Consider the following 21,356-nt stretch of genomic DNA (forward strand, 5'->3'; position numbering starts at 1 on the left):
TTACGGTTCTCCTTTGCCGGTAACACTGCAGTGTTGTTATTGTAATGTTATTAGACGGAGGCTCTCAAAATAGCATTTTTCTTTGGTAGATGCAGCTGTGTGACAACTTTGATGTACACGTCATTTAATTCCTATATTTCCATACTTTACATGTTTTCATTTTCCCACCATGACCTTCCTATGCCAAAAGGTGGCAGTAATGTAACAACAATCCTTTGTTTGAGTGAAAGAAGAAGAAGAAGAAGAAGAAAGTACTATTAAACGAAGAAGAAAAAAATGGCGGTCCTCGGTACAACACGGTGTTTGTTTCGAGGCTGTTCTTGGCAGCGAAATGTTAAGAGAAATAGAAACTTGCTTGAGAAATGTACCTCCAGGATTTTTTGCAGTGATACACAAGACAGTGGTACGTATACTGCAATACGAACCATAAAATATAATAGCGGTAATAATGCAATTATCAAGCTGACCTTGTAGCTCGTTCCAAATGCAAAATAGGACTCTTTCAACAAATTATCGTTTACCATCAACAGCTTTCGCATTATTTTCTCCTGTTAAGGAATACGCTGACATATTTTACAGCCTTAGTTTTGCTTTTCCTTTGTAGCAAATAAAATTAAGGGAACAGTCCTGCTTTCATTGTTGTCCAGACGGATATACAATATTCAATCATATCAATGTATCTCAGCAATGTGGAATTAGTTAGCTTGAATAGTAAGCCGGTGTCATAATAACTAGTGCATATTTTCTCTCAGTGCAAAACCATGCAAAGCCCCAGTTCACAGATCGACTTGTGCAAAACATCCTCACCAGTATAACGGGCCTGGACCTGGAGAAGGTGTTTCAACCCCTCAAACAGGAACTCAAGCCACCAACGTATAAACTCATGACCGATGAGCAGTTGGAGCAGGTGCGGTTGGTTGGTTAGTTTTCTGCAGTCTCACATGTGATTTGTTTCTACTTAGTTGTGGTTGTGTGCTTCCAGGCAGTGCAACTAGCCACAGAGAAAGCTAAGCAGCTGCTGCAAATGCCACCTGTTTTACCTGAGAGGAAGCCCATTAGTGACATACTGTCTGTGGACAAGATTCTGGATGGAATGGAAACGGCAAAATACGTCTTTACAGACATCACTTATGAAATTCCACACAGAGTATGTACACTGTCCTTCATTAGTGAAACAAAAAGCTGAGGAATATTTAAAATGAACCTTACCAGAGCCAATAGTGGTTTAGAATTGCACTGAAAGCCGCTCAGTATTAGAAACAGTCCTCAGAATAATGTAAAACACAAATGTACTTACTTAATATGCAGCTACTATTTGAATCAGTCACCCATGACCCTAGAGACCCTACAGAAATGTTTATGCTTCATATTATCTGTATAAAAGATAAGCTTTACACCAGGGTTCACAAACCTTTTTGCCCCAAGATCTACTTTTCAAGCAGCCAACCTCCCATGTATTTTTTTGGGGGGGCTGTTGGGTTCATGACCATGTTTCTGGTTTGGAAGCGCAGAGAAATACCAGCAAGCTAAAATTCTTGGCCCCTGGGACAGCTCAGCACCAATGTATGTTGCATTATCTTGCATCCCCGCATGAGCCATACTTGCACAACACAGTAAGTTTCTTTCGGCTTGTCCCGTTAGGGGTCGCCACAGCGTGACATCTCAGATGAATGCTCATATTTGTTTGGCACAGTTTTTAATCAATGTCACTTTTTTTGTCATTGCTTGAGTTTACTCAAATGACTTTCACTAAAGTGAATCAGGCAAGGGTTCATAGTCCGGATGGTAGCGGCTGATAGCCAGCCTCAAGCACACTTCCGAATGATCACAGTGGAATGGTACTTGGACTTCATGAGTTCCATGTGGCAAAAGGCTGACTCACATAAATAAGTGGAGCCAAGTAATGAAGTCAAGGATGTTGCACATTTCCTCATGTTGAGGTACTTTTCCTCTGTGAGTCTTCTTCTTCTTTTCCTTTCGGCTTGTCCCGTTAGGGGTCGCCACAGCGTGTCATCTTTTGCCATCTTAGCCTATCTCCTGCATCTTCCTCTCTAACCCCAACTGCCCTCATGTCTTCCCTCACCACATCCATAAACCTTCTCTTTGGTCTTCCTCTCGCTCTTTTGCCTGGGAGCGCCATCCTCAGCATCCTTCTACCAATATACTCACTCTCTCGCCTCTGAACATGTCCAAACCATTGAAGTCTGCTCTCTCGAATCTCGTCTCCAAAACATCCAGTTTTGGCCGTCCCTCGAATGAGCTCATTTCTAATCCTATCCAACCTGGTCACTCCGAGCGAGAACCTCAACATCTTCATTTCTGCCACCTCCAGTTCAGATTCCTGTTGTTTCTTCAGTGCCACTGTCTCTAATCCGTACATCATGGCCGGCCTCACCACTGTTTTGTAAACTTTGCCCTTCATCCTAGCAGACACTCTTCTGTCACATAACACACCAGACACCTTTCGCCAGCTGTTCCAACCTGCTTGGACCCGTTTCTTCACTTCCTGACCACACTCTCCATTGCTCTGTATTGTTGACCCCAAGTATTTGAAGTCGTCCACCCTCGCTATCTCTTCTCCCTGTAGCCTCACTCTTCCCCCTCTACTTTTCTCATTCACGCACATATATTCTGTTTTACTTCGGCTAATCTTCATTCCTCTCCTTTCCAGTGCATGTCTCCATCTTTCCAATTGTTCCTCTGCATGCTCCCTGCTTTCACTGCATATGACAATATCATCTGCGAACATCATGGTCCAAGGGGATTCCAGTCTAACCTCATCTGTCAGCCTATCCATTACCACTGCAAACAGGAAGGGGCTCAGAGCTGATCCCTGATGCAGTCCCACCTCCACCTTAAATTCCTCTGTCACACCTAAGGCACACCTCACCATTGTTCTGCTGCCATCATACATGTCCTGTACTATTTTAACATACTTCTCTGCCACACCAGACTTACGCATGCAGTACCACAGTTCCTCTCTTGGTACTCTGTCATAGGCTTTCTCTAGATCCACAAAGACACAATGTAGCTCCTTCTGACCTTCTCTGTACTTTTCCACGAGCATCCTCAAGGCAAATAATGCATCTGTGGTACTCTTTCTAGGCATGAAACCATACTGTTGCTCGCAGATACTTACTTCTGACCTGAGTCTAGCCTCCACTACTCTTTCCCATAACTTCATTGTGTGGCTCATCAACTTTATTCCTCTATAGTTCCCACAGCTCTGAACATCCCCTTTGTTTTTAAAAATGGGAACTAGAACACTTTTCCTCCATTCTTCAGGCATCTTTTCGCCCGCTAGTATTCTGTTGAATAAGTTGGTCAAAAACTCCACAGCCATCTCTCCAAATTGCTTCCATACCTCTACCGGTATGTCATCAGGACCAACTGCCTTCCCATTTTTCATCCTTTGTAATGCCTTTCTGACTTCCCCCTTAGTAATCATTTCCACTTCCTGGTCCTTCACTCTTGCCTCTTCAACTCTTCCTTCTCTCTCATTTTCTTCATTCATCAACTTCTCAAAGTATTCTTTCCATCTATTTAGCACACTACCGGCACCAGTCAACACATTTCCATCTCTATCCTTAATCAGCCTAACCTGCTGCACATCCTTCCCATCTCTATCCCTCTTTCTGGCCAACCTGTAGAGATCCTTTTCTCCTTCTTTCGCGTCCAACCTGGTGTACATGTCTTCATATGCCTCTTGTTTAGCCTTTGCCACCTCTACCTTTGCCCTACGTCGCATCTCGATGTACTCCTTTCGCCTCTCCTCAGTCCTCTCAGTATCCCACTTCTTCTTCGCTAATCTCTTTCCTTGTATGACTCCCTGTATTATGGGGTTCCACCACCAAGTCTCCTTCTCCCCTTTCCTACCAGATGACACACCAAGTACTCTCCTGCCTGTCTCTCTGATCATCTTGGCTGTCGTCGTCCAGTCTTCCAGGAGCTTCGGTTGTCCATCGAGAGCCTGTCTCACCTCTTTCCGGAAGGCCGCACAACATTCTTCCTTTCTCAGCTTCCACCACATGGTTCTCTGGTCTACCTTTGTCTTCTTAATCTTCCTACCCACCACCAGAATCATCCTACATACTACCATACTATGCTGTCGAGCTACACTCTCCCCTACCACTACTTTACAGTCAGTAACCTCCTTCAGATTACATCGTCTGCACAAAATATAATCTACCTGCGTGGTTCTACCGCCGCTCTTGTAGGTCACTATATGTTCCTCCCTCTTTTGGAAATAAGTGTTCACTACAGCCATCTCCATCCTTTTTGCAAAGTCCACCACCATCTGCCCTTCAAAGTTCCTTTCCTGGATGCCGTACTTACCCATCACTTCTTCATCGCCCCTGTTTCCTTTACCAATATGTCCATTACAATCTGCACCAATCACAACTCTCTCGCTGTCTGGGATGCTCAGAACTACTTCATCTAGTTCCTTCCAGAATTTCTATTTCAACTCTTGGTCACATCCTACCTGTGGTGCATAGCCGCTAACCACATTATACATAACACCCTCAATTTCAAATTTTAGTCTCATCACTCAATCTGATACTCTTTTCACCTCCAAGACATTCTTAGCCAGCTCTTCCTTTAAAATAACCCCTACTCCATTTCTCTTCCCATCTACTCCGTGGTAGAATAATTTAAACCCTGCTCCCAAACTTCTAGCCTTACTACCTTTCCACCTGCTCTCTTGGATGCACAGAATATCAACCTTTCTCCTAATCATCATGTCAACCAACTCCTGAGCTTTTCCTGTCATAGTCCCAACATTCAAAGTCCCTACACTCAGCTGTAGGCTCTGTGCATTCCTTTTTTTCTTCTGACACTGGATCCGGTTTCCTCCTCTTGTTTGTCTTCGACCCACAGTAGCTGAATTTCCACCGACGCCCTGCAGGTTAGCAGTGCCGGGGGCGGGCGTTGTTAACCCGGGCCACGACCGATCCGGTATGGGATTCTTTAGATGAACGCTCATATTTGTTTGGCACAGTTTTTACGCCGGATGCCCTTCCTGACGCAACCCTCTGCATTTATCCGGGCTTGGGACCGGCCTACAGATTGCACTGGTTTGTGCCCCCATAGGGCTGCATTTACTTTTGCTCTGTGAGTGAGCTCTTCTACTTACTTTTCCTCTGTGAGTGAGCTCTTCTACTTACTTTTCCTCTGTGAGTGAGCTCTTCTAAATCTTTTTTCGAATTTGCCTTGACTAGTTCATCTAACATCAGTGTGCAGCAATAACTCAAAAGAGTACTCACTGTCAGCATTACCCAGATGTGATTTTTGCCCATAATGCTTGTTCTTGCAGTGGTATTTAAGGGAAGATTTTGTATAAATAATAACTAATTGGAATGGGAGCACACATTAAAATGTAGTAGATGAGGGTTCAGTGTTTCTTTTAATGCCAAAATTATACACAGATTTCACTTAGAAACATCTCTTAATTGGAAAAGTATTATCGAAATTCTTCTCTCATGCAGACATTCCAGTGAGCCTGGCTGGGCAACTGACAGCCAATCAGTGTTTGCCATGCCTGCAGTGCTTCCTATTCTGACCCCCACCTTTGCTCGTGGATACGTTTCACTGGACAGAGATCGTCCACTATCTGGAATTTTGTGGCCAATTTTTGTGAAAAATAATTCCAAACAAACAAAACAAAAATAAAATAGGGGGCGTGACACTGACGAAGCAGCACAACAATCACAAAATATGGACCTCGGAGATTTGTACTTCAAATTGGAGAGTTTATTGTACATGGAAATTTTGGACAGAAGGGCCTCCTCTATGGAAGTCATGGCAATAAACCCATTCAAGCGGTCAACCATTGCAGGTGCGCCATCCAAGATGATGGACATCAATTTGCACCCACAGGGAACAGAGGTTTTTTTTTTTCCCAATAGTTTTTGAAAGACTGAAATGCTGTATGTCCTCTCCTCGTGTTTGTTCTTTCATGGGCAGGACTGTTAACAGTTCCTCTTTTGCGATCAATAAGCACCATCCGAATAAAAAATGGATCACTGTGCTGTGGCTCTCACATCTGTAGACTCACCCAGCTGTAGTGAGAAGCACTCAGTCTGCCATGTCCTTCCAAAGTTGCTTGGTTGAATTTTCTGCCATGGTTTCAATGTACCATGTAACGGTAGTTTTTGATAGCTGGAGAGCTCTGATGGAAGACGACACATCTGCTTTGTTTTTAAAGTGTTGGAAGAACCACTCAGCTTCTTCAATTAATGCCTCTTTCACCATCTCTGTCTTGGAAAGATTTCTTGTTCTCAATGATTGTCTCACCCAAAACGAAGCTCCAGTGGCTGACTCTGCTTCTGAAGTTACCTGTTGGAAAAATAACTGCTATCCTGACAACTGGGATTTTAGTTCATTCAGTCAGTGTTGACATTTTTATGAACAGTTTGAAAATGCTGCTCCACATTTCCCTTTTTCAGTATAGCGATTGCAGACTGGCAGATGGGGCAATTGCACTTTGAAAATGACAGACGGGGAAAAAAATCCTCCTCCCTTTCCTATGCAAGTGATACGTTTCAGTCTTTTTGCTTGGTCCAGCTCCCCCAATCATTTTTGTACCCTTAAATTGAAGTTTTTGGGGCCGATCACAGAGTTTAAAAAAAAACAGAATAACCCATCACCAATCCAATCACTTGGAGCATTGAGTCTATTTAAATGATCTGTTCATTTACTGTAATACTTGTGTACTAAACTCACTAAAATATATATATTTACAATAAATAATGTATATTAGTTCATCTATGTCAGTAAGGCATAGTGACACACAGAACAAATTAGTGGTCTTCTATTAGGTGGGAGTAAGTACATTCAGCAATTAATGTATCTACTTTTTGTGACATTTTTGTTTGTTGGTTAGTTGTGAGATTTTTCAATTGTAAAGTATCTGGCTTTGCTCCAAAAAGGGTGGAATTTGCTGCTCTGGTCAGATCATGTGTTCAACTGAATGGCTACATGTTTACACAGAACTACTAGCACTAGCTTGCTGGGCTACGTAATGTTTTGTTGCCTGCTTACAAGCCGTAATGTATTATAAGCATGTGAACATACTTAACGCAAGCCTTACATGAATCTCCTCCCCTGTCCTGAGCATTGGTGAGTACTGAAAAGTTTTTACCCTCCCATTTTCTTCTTATAATACAGTCTGCGCGATGCACTCGTGTTATCATCCCCATGATAAGGATCTGGTCGCATTTGAGTTGCCAAAAAATGAGATGTGGTGGTATCGGAAGACAAAATTTTATTGCAGTCGTGTGACATCGTGCAATCATGAAAGATTAAATTTGTCTAAACGTCTTGTCTCTCCCATGCCGCTGACCTGTTTTTTTTTAACTTTAATAACGTTATTGGTTGTCTGATATTTACAGTTGTACAACAAAAGACACGCAAGAAGGCTAAAAATAAACTAGCTTTTGCATTGAAATATGCATGGCACGACAGTAAATGTCTTTTGCAGAGCCAATCAATAACTTCATTGATGATCGGCAAATTATGACAAAGCTGATCAGCTGATTATTTTCTTGATCACCTCGTTTTAATTTAGTAGGTTCATTCTGCATCTTTGTTTTTCCCTCAGGAAAGGTTCATTGTTGTCAGGGAGACCAATGGTACTCTCAGAAAAGCCACCTGGGAGGAAAGAGACCGGCTCATTCAAGTGTACTTCCCAAAGGAGGGGCGCAAACTCACTCCACCTCTTATCTTCAATGAGGAGAACCTAAAAGTAAGTAATTACTTGTAATATCATACCATAACTGTGATTGCTTTAAATCCTCCTTAGACTCTTGATTACTGCAACAACAACAAGTAACGAACTATGAATTTATGAAGCTGAATGTGTTTTATTCACCTGGGGTTCATGACAATTTAAAACTCTAACCCAGTCCTTTGATTTTGTCTTCTGCTTGCTCCTCTCTATTAGATGGTATTCTCTGAGGACCGACACAAAGATGTCTTGGACCTGTGTCTGGTCCAATTTGAACCTGATTCATCACAGTACATCAATGTGAGCTCCGCAATTTTAAGTCTGTTTTAATATAAAATCTTGCTGTGGTTTAAGTCCTTATACATTTGTGTAAGGTGCATGCTGCCACATATGAGGATCTGGAGAAACATGGTAAATATGACCTTCTTCGTTCTACCCGGCACTTTGGAGGCATGGTCTGGTACCTGGTTAACGTTCGCAGGATTGATGGCCTCATTGTGGACATGCTGAAAAAGGACTTGTGAGTTTGAGCACCCCTCCATCATATATCTCTCTGTCTGTCTGTCTGTCTCTCTCTCTGTCTCTCTCTCTGTCTCTCTCTCTCTCTCTGTCTCTGTCTCTCTCTCTGTCTCTCTCTCTGTCTCTCTCTCTGTCTCTCTCTTCTCTCTCTCTCTCTCTCTCTCTCTCTCTCTCTCTCTCTCTCACTCTCACTCTCACTCTCACACACACACACACACACACACACAGGAGAGGACCTTGTATTTTCTTTTTAAAATATATTTAATTATAACAAGAATAATAGAGCCCTTTGGTAACTAGGCCGATTCCAGCCATGGATAAATGTGTGTTGCACCACTGCGACCCTGGTGAGGATAAGCGGAATGTCTGAATGTGAAGGAATGAAAAAAGATAAAGATGCTTGTGTCAACAAGTTGTGTACAAAACTACTAGTAAAATGCTACATGGTAACACTGCTATAATTTTCACTCAAAAATATTTCTCAGCTTGCTGGCTGACAGATGAGTTTAGACTGGAATCCCCTTGAACTATTTTGTTTGCAGATGACAGCGATTGTAATAAAAGGAGTGTGCAGGTGGAGGAATAATTAGAAAGATGGAGGCATGCACTGGAAAGGAACAAAGATTAACTGAAGTAAGACAGTCTATATGTTTATTAATGAGAGCAGTGAGTAGGAAGAGCGAGACTACATGGGCAAGAGATAACAAGAGTGGACTTTAACATGTACACAATTTAAATATTTGAGGTCAACAGTCCAGAGCAATGATGAATGTGGTAAGGAAGTGTAGAAATAAGTGAAGGCAGTTTGGAAAGGGTGGAGGAAGATGTCGGGTGTGTTATGTGACAGAAGTGTCTGCTAGGACAAAGGGCAAAATTTATCAAACAGTGGTGAGGCCGGCCATGATGTACGGATAAGAGACGGTGGCACTGAAGAGACAACAGGAAGCAGAGCTGGAGGTGGCAGAAATAAAGTAGATAAAATAAATTAAGTTTTTTCTAGGCGTGACCAGTTTGGAAAAAAAATAGGAATGAGCTTCTCAGATGGACAGCCAAGGTTAGAGGCTTTGGAGACAAAGTTAGAGAGAGCAGACTTTGATGGTTTGGATGCATCCAGAAGGGGATGTATATTGGTAAAAGGGTGATGAGGATGGGGCTGCCTGACAAGAGAGCAAATGGTAGGTGGATGGATGTAGTGAGCGAAGACATGAGGGGAGTTGGTGTTAGAAAGAAGGATGCAGGAGATAGGCTCACATGGAAACCCCTAACAAAACAAGCCGGAAGGAAAAAAAGAATTATAATGAGTGCGTAAATATAAAAAAATGTGATGATAATAAATTAAATATAATGCAAAAAAACAAATCTTTTTATTGTCAAAGTCTTTAGCCTCTTGCTAAGGTAATAGGTTATTTGGTTCAAGTATTTTTTGTGAGTGTGTGTCTTGGCATAAAGCTAATGTGAGAAATTATAAATGCAAACAGCTATCACCTCTATTTTTTTTCCTCTAAAACAAATTCTATCACATTCTTACCTTTTGTACGATCTCACTTTGAACCCAAAAACAAGTATCTAAGTAGCATTTTAGGAAAAGAGCAAAGAAGACATAGGAGTGGTCACCAACCACCCATGTGGGCCACGGGTTGTGGTGCTCGGTTGCAAAGTTTGGTTAGAATTTTTATTTTTTGCGATGTGGAAGTCTCTTGAAATGCATGGTTTTCATTGTGTAAATGTTTCCATTGGATGTTTGCCAGCTAGTGTATCTCTGTAGGCTTGACGCAGTGAGCAGTGACTCTCGTGAGTTTTCTCTGCATTCATCATTGTTTGCAACAACATGGTGAATGTAAATTATTGATATATTCATTCCTCAGACTGGTTCAAGGATCTATGTAAATCTAGTTCGCACACAAGTAACCATCCATTGACAGGGTGGCGTGAAGGTTTGCAGATGGACACAAGTAACTTTTACTTTAAAATATTCCCATTCCAAACTGCTTTTCTACATTCCATTAGCTAGACACAGTTATTAAAATTTTGCTGCCACTAGGTTGTCATTTCTGTTGTTGACAGGGAATGAATCAAAGCCCATGTACAGTCATCTATAATGTAACAGAAATGCATCTTTGTGATTCAGAGTGCAGGATGCAGTAAGCCTTGTGTCCCTCTTCCACATGGTCCACCCTCACAGTGAGTCAGCCCAGGAAGCTTTCAGCCTGAAGGCTACAGACACTGACCTTCTCAAGGTGAAACCATCGCCACCATCAGTATTCATAATGGTCATATGTTGTGCCCCTTTCCATGGGGAGATTTTATTTATATATATATATATATATATATATATATATATATTTGTTTATTCTACTCTTTTTTTTTTTTTTTTTTTTTTTTTTTTTTTTTTTTCCCTCCTTTCCCCTGGGAAAATAATTTAAGAAACCTTGTGGCCTTGTTTGCCTTTTTTTTTTTTTTTTTTTGTATGAATTTAAATTTTTCCATATCATCCAATTTGGATTATCTCATTTTTTTTAAACAACTTAAACATTTTGAAATGTCCTGTTTTAAAGCATTTGCACTACAAACCAAAGTTAATTTAGCCTATTGGCTCAATACATCCTGATTTGAGGTCAGCAGCATCCCAATTTCCTGAAAGCAGACCATAAGTTGTTATCCTTGGTCTCACCGAACTCCTCCCACACCCGAGTTTATCTCTCGTTGACTGCCAAAGATGTATTCTGCTTGGCCCGCCACATGAGCTGCCTCCAGAGTCCCACCGGGCAAAAACGTTCGATAGGTCTCCGTCTTTAGTATGAAGATGTCGCCACAGCGGGATGTCTATACAACAGGCACCGACACCGCCTTATGGCTACAGCTCGGTCGGACCGCTCGACATTAGAGATGCGGACTCAATGTCCCCCACATCCTTTGGGACATGGTTGAAGTTCTCCCGAAGGAGAGAGTTGAAACTCCTGACAAGGGACTCTCCCAGATGTTCCCAGCAGACCCTCACTATACATTTGCCTCTTCTGGGTCAGATCATCATCTTACTTCATAATTGGAGCCAAGATTCCACTAGGTTTCCAGCAGTGTTTCCAAGACAGACAGCCACAAGTCTGATGGCATGACCTCAAAGTTGATCTTGGTACTGCGGCCGAGGGTGTCCTGGTGCCACAGGCACATATAGACACCCTGATACCTGTATATGGTGTTTATTATGGACAGTTCGTGAAGTCCAATAACAAAATACTGCTCAGGTTGTAGGTTCTGAGGTGGTGAGCTTTCAAATTGGTAAAGGTTGAAACGTTTTGCTAATGAAAAGCAAGCCAAAATACCTGTCCAGAAATGCTGAAAGTCTCAGTGAGAGTTAAAGAAATCGATGAAATAAATGTTGTGCCATAAAATATATTATTGTACCATTTTTTTTTTAAAAATTCCATTAGACCATAAAAATAAAACAAAGCCTGATTTTTGTTGGTTGATTTTGATTTTTTTTTTTTTTAATTTTATTCAACATTCGGTTTGAAGTTATTTTAGTAATTGTGTTTTTCTTTCATTAACAAATGGCTGCAAATGTTTGCATGTTTCTGAGTAAGTAAATAAACACTCCTGTCTCAACAGATCTATGCCCTGAAGGAATCCCAGAGGTCAGGCTACATTGAGTTGGCCTTGCAGGCATATGAACAGAGCATGCCAAACAGTGCTGCTGTCTGATCGACAGAGAGATAACTTCAAGCTCATGGGGATGCTACATAGCATGTCATTTGAAGGCTTTGCAGTCGCCATAGAGTAATATAAGAAAGATTGCATGCCAATTATGTTTGAAGTTTGTCTCCTACCTACCTGAGTTTCTACATACTGTAATAAAAATGTCTGTGTATCGCTGGGTATGAGGAATATCTCTTGGCCTTCCACCTCTTAACATGTATTAATTTGCTTTTGTTACACAAATGTTTGTTCAATACATTACTTTTTACTGTATTTGACATCTCTGTGTGTCTGTGAGGATGGAATAAGGATGTGCATGGAAATCCAATATTGCAGTACATCATTTTCCCTACTTAATATCTAGTGGCACTGGAACGGACTAATGCAATAAAAGTCCTGAACCTACAATAAAACAACCTTTAGCCAGAAACGTGATACCTTTATTGGGCTGGTTTGAGAAAAGAAGAAAATCTTTGCAAGTATAATAACTGAGCATATATACATATACTAATGCCACTAACTTTCTATTTTTGGCTCTAATTGTGAAAATCCATACTTCATCTCTCTTTCTTTTTTTTAATTTTTCATTTTATTTTGTTAAACTTCATGATGGTGGCACGGTTGTCAGCTGGTAAAGTGTTGGCCTTACAGTTCTGAAGAGCCGGGTTTGATCCCGGCCCCGCCTGTGTGGAGTTTGCATGTTCTCCCTGTGCCTCCATGGGTTTTCTCACACATCCCAAAAACATGCAACAATAATTGGACACTCTAAATTGCCCCTAGATGAGATTGTGAGTGTGGCTGTTTGTCTCAATGTGCCCTGCGATTGGCTGGCAACCAGTTCAGGGTGTACTCAGCCTCCTGCCCTTTGACAGCTGGTGTAGGCGCCAGCAGTCCCTGTGACACCCTATGAGGATAAGCAGCAAAGAAAATGGATGGATGGATAAACGTCATGGTTACAATTACAATGTTCACCCCTGGTGTCTCTTCCTTACACCATTTAAATTCAAACATCTGCGATTAACAAAGACAGTTAATCAGACAGACGATACTTGGAATATTTTTTGCCAATGATGCATTTTTCAAATAAAACACGTTATTCATGAAAAATATAATTATTCAAGCTTTGTGACAATTGTTCAGGGGGCAATTAAATGGATCAGTCCTCTTTCAGAATATCTTTGTAGCGTAGATACATGCTGTTCTTAATTTTTAACTTTAAAACCATGAACTGTAAAACCATGTAATGTTCGCTACAAAATAACTACAAAGACACATAGTTATGTCAAAAAAAAGTTAAATCTAGTGATCTGTGCAGTGTTAAGCTTGCATTTTTCTTTTTCTTTTGCTAGGTAAATGTAATAATCAACCATTCATGCAATAAGTCACAAGGTTATTGCCCAACAGTTATTAAGAACCTATTACCCCCCCCCCCCCCAAAAAAAGTGGCAAGTTTATTATGTTGCGAGCATCTACAATGTAACACTGAAGGGTGAAGAAGTAACATGAGGGCAGCTAGTCATGAATTATATAAATGAGAACGTGAAGGAGTGCATAACAATGGAAGGCGATGACCTTGTTGAGGGCGATGCATCTGCGGTTTGAAGGAAAAACACTCAGAGGAAGACCAAAGAAGAGATTTTTAAGATCAGTACTTCAGGATTTGCTTCATTTCCAAGAGGAGGCAAAGGATGCTCAAACAAGAGTTTGACCTTGAGAACAAAGACGAGGACGGCAGACCCTGCAGTTTTGTGGTGAAAGGAGTAGAAAACTGTCATTTGAGTGAAATATCAATTATTTCCCTTAGGTGGCCGAAATGTTAGAGACTGTATGATGCTGTGCCGTTCTCCACAGTAAATAATAATATTAAAAAAGCAAAACAGCTGGGTGTTTTTTGAGTGACCAAGCCACAGTCGACTTTAATCAAACATGTCTGAAAAAAACTAAAAATGGCTATCCACAGACACTGTCCATCCAATGGACTAACCTTAAGAGGATCTGTGAGAAGGAAGGAAGAAAATGCCCCAAAACAGGAGTACCGAGCGCTTGGAGACGGAACCAAAAAGACCCGAGGCTGCGATTGATGCCAAAGGTGCTTCCACAAAATATGAAGGCAAGGGTGTGAGTGCTTATGGAACCTGTTTTGTTTACATTTGCAATACATTTACACAGCTGTTTGAAAATGATTTTACTTTGTTGTTATGGGATATTTTATGTTGCTTTAATATATATATATATAAATCTGAACGTGTGTATGCCATATATCTAATTGGCTACACTTTACCATTGTGAGGTTCTGACCGTTAATATTTTTGTCATGATGCTGGTGGTCCAGCCCTGGCTGCGCGGGTGCCCGATTGGGAAGCACACACCTGCGCCTCATGCTGGCTGATTGGCCCCGGTGTATATAGGACCAAGGGGACGACTGGTGCGGCGCCAGATCATTGCGGTTCCAGCACTCCTGTATCTCTGATCGTATTCCCGTGTGTACCGCCCTCCACCTGTCCTCTGTCCAACCCTGTAAGCCTGACTCCTTTGATACTCCTGCCTGCTTTGATCGATCTCCGGTGTACCGACTCCTGCCTGTACGCTGACCTGCTCTCTACGCCCGATGTCCTGACTACCGCTGCTGCACCTGACTGCCTGCCCGATCCCCGACCGTGGAACAATAAACGTTTTTCCCGAATTACCTCTGCGTCTCCTGTGTACTCCTGCATTTGGGTCCTATTCCGTCCCGATGGGTCGTGACAATTTTCTGTATTTTTCTAATACATTCACCAAGATATACTTTTTAGATTGCGTTGCTTTGGATCCATTGCACTTATTTTGTAATTTGGAGCGAACAGGGAAGCTTATTTAGTTATACACGTCCATAAATAGCCGAGTTGTAGCCCGTTTTATAGGCTCTTTGCAATCTGAACTCAAGTAAACATTCAGACCTTAAACGTCTAATGAATTGTCTTCCTTCCTGAATTGATGATGTAAAAACTGAGCCCAGTTGTTTCTTTATTTGCTCCTATCTGTTAAACCAAAATATGAATTTCCCACGGCCTCCCAAAGTACCCATATTATCCCCTTCCTGAAACAAGGTAAATAATACAATATGTTTGTAAATCTGAGCCTAGGAATACTTCTAAGTAATGTTTATCATTTGAGTGTTGGCTTTTTATGCTTTGATAAACTCTACATAAAGGAAATGGAATATCCCAATGATGATTATGTTTTGATAACAAAGGCTTTTGAGGAACACTTCACTGTAAAATCAATTTATTCCTTTCATGCATTATAAATACACTGCATCGTACAACATATGACAACTTGAGGTTTGAGCTCATCTTACTGGGCCTTCTTAAATACTTGGTGGCAGACTTTGTTCAGCACATGAATCTCCTGAAAGAAAGGACACAACCTTTAGACCAACAATATAATGTGTTGAAACACATCTTTTCTCTTATGCAACCAGTCAGCTCTCTTATCGCAAAATTTTGATAATGTACTGTAACAACTTTTTATTGTTATTGCGTCAGACACAGACCAGTGCAATCTAAATTAGTGTTAGGAACGATTCCATATCGTGTTCTGAAAGCAAAATATGTTTTGTCTTTTTCTTGTTTTTTTTTTTTTTTAATGATAATGGCTTTGGCTGTGATAACATTTTTATTTTGGTTTTCTCTACATTGCTAATTTATGACTTTTCTCCTCACATACCAGATGGAGCAGATCTCCCTCGATCCAATGTTTCCAACCCCGGTTTTCCTTTTCTCCCTTCTGAACACACACTAGTTTGTCCCCGTCCCAGGTGACCAGCGTCTGAGGGGTTGAACAAAGAACAAATATAAGCGTCCGTTTATGTCAACTGGTTTTACTTAGGTCATACTCACAAGCTTGTATGATGTTCAAAATTTTTTAAAATGTTTAAAAATCAGACAGCTGTCCTACCATGACTTTTCGGTTGTCAAGTCCCTTTGTCTGCTCCTCAAACTCCACCCCTACAGTAAAGTTGACCTCGTAGTTCCTGAAGGTGCTCAAGGTCTTTGTTTCAAACTTGTCTCCGTTCTGCACAAAGACTTTAGTCTGGTGCAGATGGGAAGCAACCTTTCTTGTGGCAAAGTCGATGTCTGGATGCACCAGTGAAGAAATAGCGAATGTCAGTTTGTTTTCTTCTTTTCGGGCTACGAGTAGATGGATGGATGGATGGTAAAATGTAATCTTTTTCTTTGAAAGCTTAACTGAAATGCCAAATCTCCCCTAAAGTGCTAAACTATTTACCCATACAAATATGTTTGGCCTCATTTTCCTAGGGATGATCTTTATCAGATTTGGAAAAGGGTGGACATTTTTCCATTTAATTACTAGAAACATTCCATTGGAAATTTGGCTATTTAAAGTGGACACTTTCTATGGGAATTTGTGATTATTAATGGAAAAATAACTGTGGGGGAAATATAATAAATCATCTTTTCTTATTTGATTAAGCAGGCATGCAAGCAAACTACATACCCGAATTATACTGAAGTTGGGATGTTGCGTAAAATGTAGATAAAAACAGAATACAATAATTTGCAAATCATTTCCCACCTCTATTCAATTGAATATACACACAAAAACAATATGCAAATGAAAAACAAATATTTTAGTCTTTATTGTTTTTGCAAATAGTCACTAGTTGGGAATTTGATGCCTGCAACACATGCAAAAAAAAAAATAGCTGGGGCAGGGGCATGTTTACCACTGTGTTCCCCCCATACCACCACAGATGCTGGTTTATGAACTTTGTGCTGACAACAAACTGGGTGGTCCTTTTGCTCTTTTGCGGAGGACATGATATCTGTGATAATAATAATAATTTTTTTAAAAAAAACTTGCAAGTGTGGTCTTGTGAGCCCACATTACCCTCTTCCACTTTACGTGTGTCAATCTCAGATGAGCCCGGGCCCAGAGAACCCCCCCTGCAGCACTTCTAGATCTTGTTGACATACGGCTTTCGCTTTACATGGTAGAGTTTTTACTTGCTGTTTGAGATGAAGGGAAGAAATATGTGAACTGAAGTTGGTTTTCTGATGTGTTTGCGTGTCCATTTGGACACATTCACACAATGATCCCATTTTTATTGCAGTGCCATCTGAGTGATCAAATGTCTCGGGCATCCAATATCTTGCTGTTTACGTGCAGATTTCTCTGTGAATCCTTTGGTGATATTATGAACCATAGATGATGAAATCCCTAAATGCATTGCACTTGTGTGTTGAGGTACACTGTTCTTAAAGTGTCAGATTATTTATTCTCGAAGTTGTTCACAAAGGGGTAAACCTCACCCCATCCTTGTTTGTGAACAATTGAGCCTTTCTGCAATGCTCCTTTTATACTCAATAATGACATTTGGCTATTTCTAATGAACCAGTTCCCCTGTAGACTGTTCCAAGCAGGTATTTTTTGATCATACCTCAGCTTTACCAGTCTTTTGTTGGCCCTGTCCCAGCTTTTTTTCTTTTTTAATTGTGTAGGCATTGAATTCAAAGTGAGAGAATATTTGCAAAAAAACGTGCAGTTTGAACATCCAATGACTTGTCTTTGTAGTGTATTCAATTGAATGTGGGTGTAAAAATTATTTGCAAATCATTTCATTATGTTTTTTTCTAAAGAAATTTTACTCCACATTCCAACTTCATTCAGGTTTGTAATCCTGTACTTGGTGCTTGTATAAGTGAGTATTGTGTGTTTGTGACAGTTCATAAAGAGTTATGCCTTGGAGAAGGCATCACACTAAAATGTGAATAGACTTTTTGAGGCGATATCCCACCAATGGAGTTAAGAATTTGCAATCATAACATTTTTCTTAGCCTGATTCTATAAATGTTGACCCAGAATAGATTTCCAAGGAATGAGAAGTCAGCAGATCAAAAATACGTTATCTGGTCTGAACCTCCTGATCTTGATTATTCAGAAAAAGGAAAAGGCACTTTAAGATAAACTTACCGAGGGCTTTCATGACCTCCTCAAAGTTTTCATTGCTCACCATCTCCCAGCGTCCATTATAGTCTGCAGGCATGTCGAGTGTGTGTGTGTGTGTGTGTGTGTGGACGTAATGGTGAGTTGATTGTCACACAAAGAAAGAATCATCAGGCCCAAACCTTTTTATAGACACAGTTTGTCTGTACATCTGTGTGTGTGTGCGTGTAGACCAAAGGACAGATTCTGCCTGATAATTACCTTGACTCATTATCATTGCGATATAAAGGTCAGAAACTCAGCGAAAGCTGTAACGCCAGTTAAGAGCGATGATTGCATGTACTTCATACTCCATTTAAATAAATTTGTGTGTGCGTGTACTTAGTGGTGAACTGCCCCTCCAAGTGACCTTGCAGGAGAACCTATTTATTCATATTAAAGTTCCTGATAAAATGAAATATGATTTCCCTGGTGTGGTGCAGACTAAGTGCATTTGTGGAGAAGTTCTTTTTTTTTTTTTAATTAGCACTACATATATATTTACCGACAAAAAAAAAGGTACAGCCTGTAATTATTTTTCAGTGATAGCGACTTGATTTTCTGCTGAGACAGGTAGTGTTCTGTATCTGTTGTCAGATACAATGGGATAACTGATCTGCGGTTGGTTACACTTTCACACAGTGATAATGACAGAATAAAAATATAAAAATGACCTCATTTCCTCTAGGAAATGACAAAGGTCATCTGGATACAATCTGCGGAGAATGACCACCAAAATTGTAGCGCAGATCAGTATTGTTTGACTTTTACGACACAATACTTTATCTTCTTGACCTCAATGACTCTCCGATTGGTTTCGGGAGCAGGAGGCAGTTACTGGTGAGGCGTTCTAATTAATTAGCTGAAAATATAGACTTGATGGGCAGTAGGCAAAACTAAGCGGTATTCTATATCCTATTCTCTGTGACCTAAACACATTTGAAAAAAATACATATTTACACAATAAATATGTAGAGAAAATGGATGGATTGGTGACTCACTATAGCATCAAGATGTCATCTGGTCTTCATCCTCACGAATGAGTAAATGCAAATTGACCCACGCAACGAAATTGCTGCTTTAGTATAATTTTGGCATTGGATAAAGAAAGTGATCAACTATATAATATTTAATTCAGAAAAAGACCCAAATACAATACCAATTGTAATAGTGGGCAGGGTCAGTTCTAGTAATACACACTTGAAGAGCAGGCAGAAATATTAAGGGAGCATCACGAAACTGTGTGGTTTTTTTTGTGTTCCATTTTATTTATTATTTATTATTCATGAGGCTACTAACTTGCCCATTGCTACACAGCAACTTTTTCTACTTTATGTGTAAAACAATAGCAACACAAAGGTAGTAGTTATCTCTAACAAGGAACTTAAAATGTGTGTACTTGTGTGTCACTGCTCAACTCTTATTGCAGTAGATATAGTGAAGAAAACATGTATTAGAAGAACCTGCTATATTGCACGTTCTCCCACTTAAAAATCATGCAGGGGTCTGAAGTTTTCATCATAGGTGCATGTCTACTGTGAGAGAGATAATCTAAAAAGAAAAATCCAGAAATCACAATGTATGATTTTTTTAACAATTGGCAAATAAGTATTTGAACACCTGTCCATCAGCTACAATTCTGACCCTCAAAGACCTGTTAGTCTGCCTTTAAAAGTCCACCTCCACTCCATGTATTATCCTAAATCAGATGCACCTGTGTGAGGTCGTCAGCTGCGTAAAGACACCTGTCCACCCCATACAATCAGTAAAACTCAAACTTGTAACATGGCCAAGACCAAAGAGCTGTCCAAAGACACCAGAGACAAAATCGCACAACTCCACATGACCGGAAAGGGCTACGGAGAAATTGCCAAGCAACTTGGTGAAAAAAGATCCATTGTTGGAGCAATCATTAGAAATTGGAAGAAGTCAAACATGACAGTCAATCTCAATCGGAGTGGAGCCCCATGCAAGATATCACCTCGTGGGGTCTTAAGTGATCCTTAGAAAGGTGAGGAATCAGCCCAGGACTACAAGACTTGGTCAATGACCTGAAAAGAGCTGGGACCACCATTTCCAAGGTGACTCTTGGTAATACACTAAGACGTCATGGTTTGAAATCATGCATGGCACAGAAGGTTCCCCTGCTTATACCAGCACATGTCAAGGCCCGTCTTAAGTTTGCTAATGACCATTTGGACGATACAGAAAAGTCATGGGAGAAAGTTTTGTGGTCAGATGATACCAAAATGGAACTTTTTGGTCAGAATTCCACTAACCATGTTTGGAGGAAGACAAATGATGACTTCCATCCCAAGAACACCATCCCTACTGTGAAACATGGGGTGGTAGCATTACGCTTTGGGGGTGTTTTTCTGCACATGGGACAGGACAACTTCACTGTATTAAGGAGAGGATGACCGCGGCCATATATTGTGAGATTTTGGGGAACAACCTCTTTCCCTCAGTCAGAGCATTGAAGATGGGTCGTGGCTGGGTGATTCAACATTGACAATGACCCAAAGCTCACAGCCAGGGACACCAAGGAGTGGCTCTGCGTGGGTTTTCTCAGGGCACGTCCCAAAAAACATGCAACATCAATTCGACATTCTAAATTGCCCCTAAGTGTGATTGTGACTGCGACTGTTTGTCTCTATGTGCCCTCCGATAGATACTTTTCATTGATGTCACGCCCACCACCTGTTTTTTGTTTACAACGCCATTTTGGACAGCAAGATCGTGTCTACATATCATGGCTACAATCGATAAGTGTATCCTGTGAAGTTTTGGCTACGGTTATTGTTTGATCTTTTATCTTGAAAGTCCTTTGACAAATGTGCACTGTAACCAGAGACGGTTGAGGCACTTGTGCTGGAGTGAGGAATAAAGAAAGAACCCACATGTGAAACTCTATAGCAAGTATCATCTCGATATTATTCTCGTATATAGCAACTGTGATTGTAATTGTGTCGACGTCAGCGGGGAGCGACGAGACAGGACGATAAGGAAGTGAGCTAGAGAGGTTGGCGGGGTACGGGGGGGACGCGAAATAAATATATATATTATATATAAATAAATATCACCCACGTTAAAAAGTACAGTTGGACTCTCGTTTACGTTGTTCAATTACACGACAACAAGATCATAACATGATGTCAGAGTGACGGTAGTATAACTACAGATCCAATGAGGGCGCATGGGGAGTCCAGGGGGGGCGAACAAAGACGACGACGAATTGACCACGATGAAGGCATACGTTCGGTGTTCCAAGCCTGAGGATGGACTGGGACTCATCCAATTTACCAGATGTGTGGCGAAGATTCAAGCAATACGCTGAACTCATGTTCACAGGACCGCTTAACAACAGAGCTGAAGAGGAAAATGCAGTTCCTCTTCATGTGGATTGGAAATAAAGGATGGGATGTCGGCAATA

The 21,356-nt window shown here is 40.9% G+C and overlaps 2 protein-coding genes across 2 annotated transcripts; one reads left to right on the plus strand and one right to left on the minus strand.

Annotated features, from left to right (window-relative positions):
• The first annotated feature begins 243 nt into the window (after nucleotides 1-243).
• On the plus strand, nucleotides 244-12,112 carry mrps22 (mitochondrial ribosomal protein S22). The gene is made up of 8 exons (XM_061828209.1): nucleotides 244-403; nucleotides 753-907; nucleotides 983-1,147; nucleotides 7,601-7,744; nucleotides 7,943-8,026; nucleotides 8,101-8,246; nucleotides 10,374-10,482; nucleotides 11,852-12,112. Exons 1-8 carry the CDS (start codon nucleotides 277-279, stop codon nucleotides 11,942-11,944), a joined length of 1,023 nt encoding a protein of 340 aa, XP_061684193.1. The 5' UTR covers nucleotides 244-276; the 3' UTR covers nucleotides 11,945-12,112.
• A 3,078-nt stretch (nucleotides 12,113-15,190) lies between these two features.
• Nucleotides 15,191-18,028, minus strand: rbp2a (retinol binding protein 2a, cellular). The gene is made up of 4 exons (XM_061827294.1): nucleotides 17,912-18,028; nucleotides 15,875-16,053; nucleotides 15,644-15,745; nucleotides 15,191-15,325 (listed from the first exon to the last, which is right to left on the minus strand). Exons 1-4 carry the CDS (start codon nucleotides 17,982-17,984, stop codon nucleotides 15,272-15,274), a joined length of 408 nt encoding a protein of 135 aa, XP_061683278.1. The 5' UTR covers nucleotides 17,985-18,028; the 3' UTR covers nucleotides 15,191-15,271.
• Between the last annotated feature and the right edge of the window lie 3,328 nt (nucleotides 18,029-21,356).

The sequence above is a fragment of the Syngnathoides biaculeatus genome, chromosome 8, assembly GCF_019802595.1.
Source record: "Syngnathoides biaculeatus isolate LvHL_M chromosome 8, ASM1980259v1, whole genome shotgun sequence".
Lineage (NCBI taxonomy): Eukaryota > Metazoa > Chordata > Actinopteri > Syngnathiformes > Syngnathidae > Syngnathoides > Syngnathoides biaculeatus.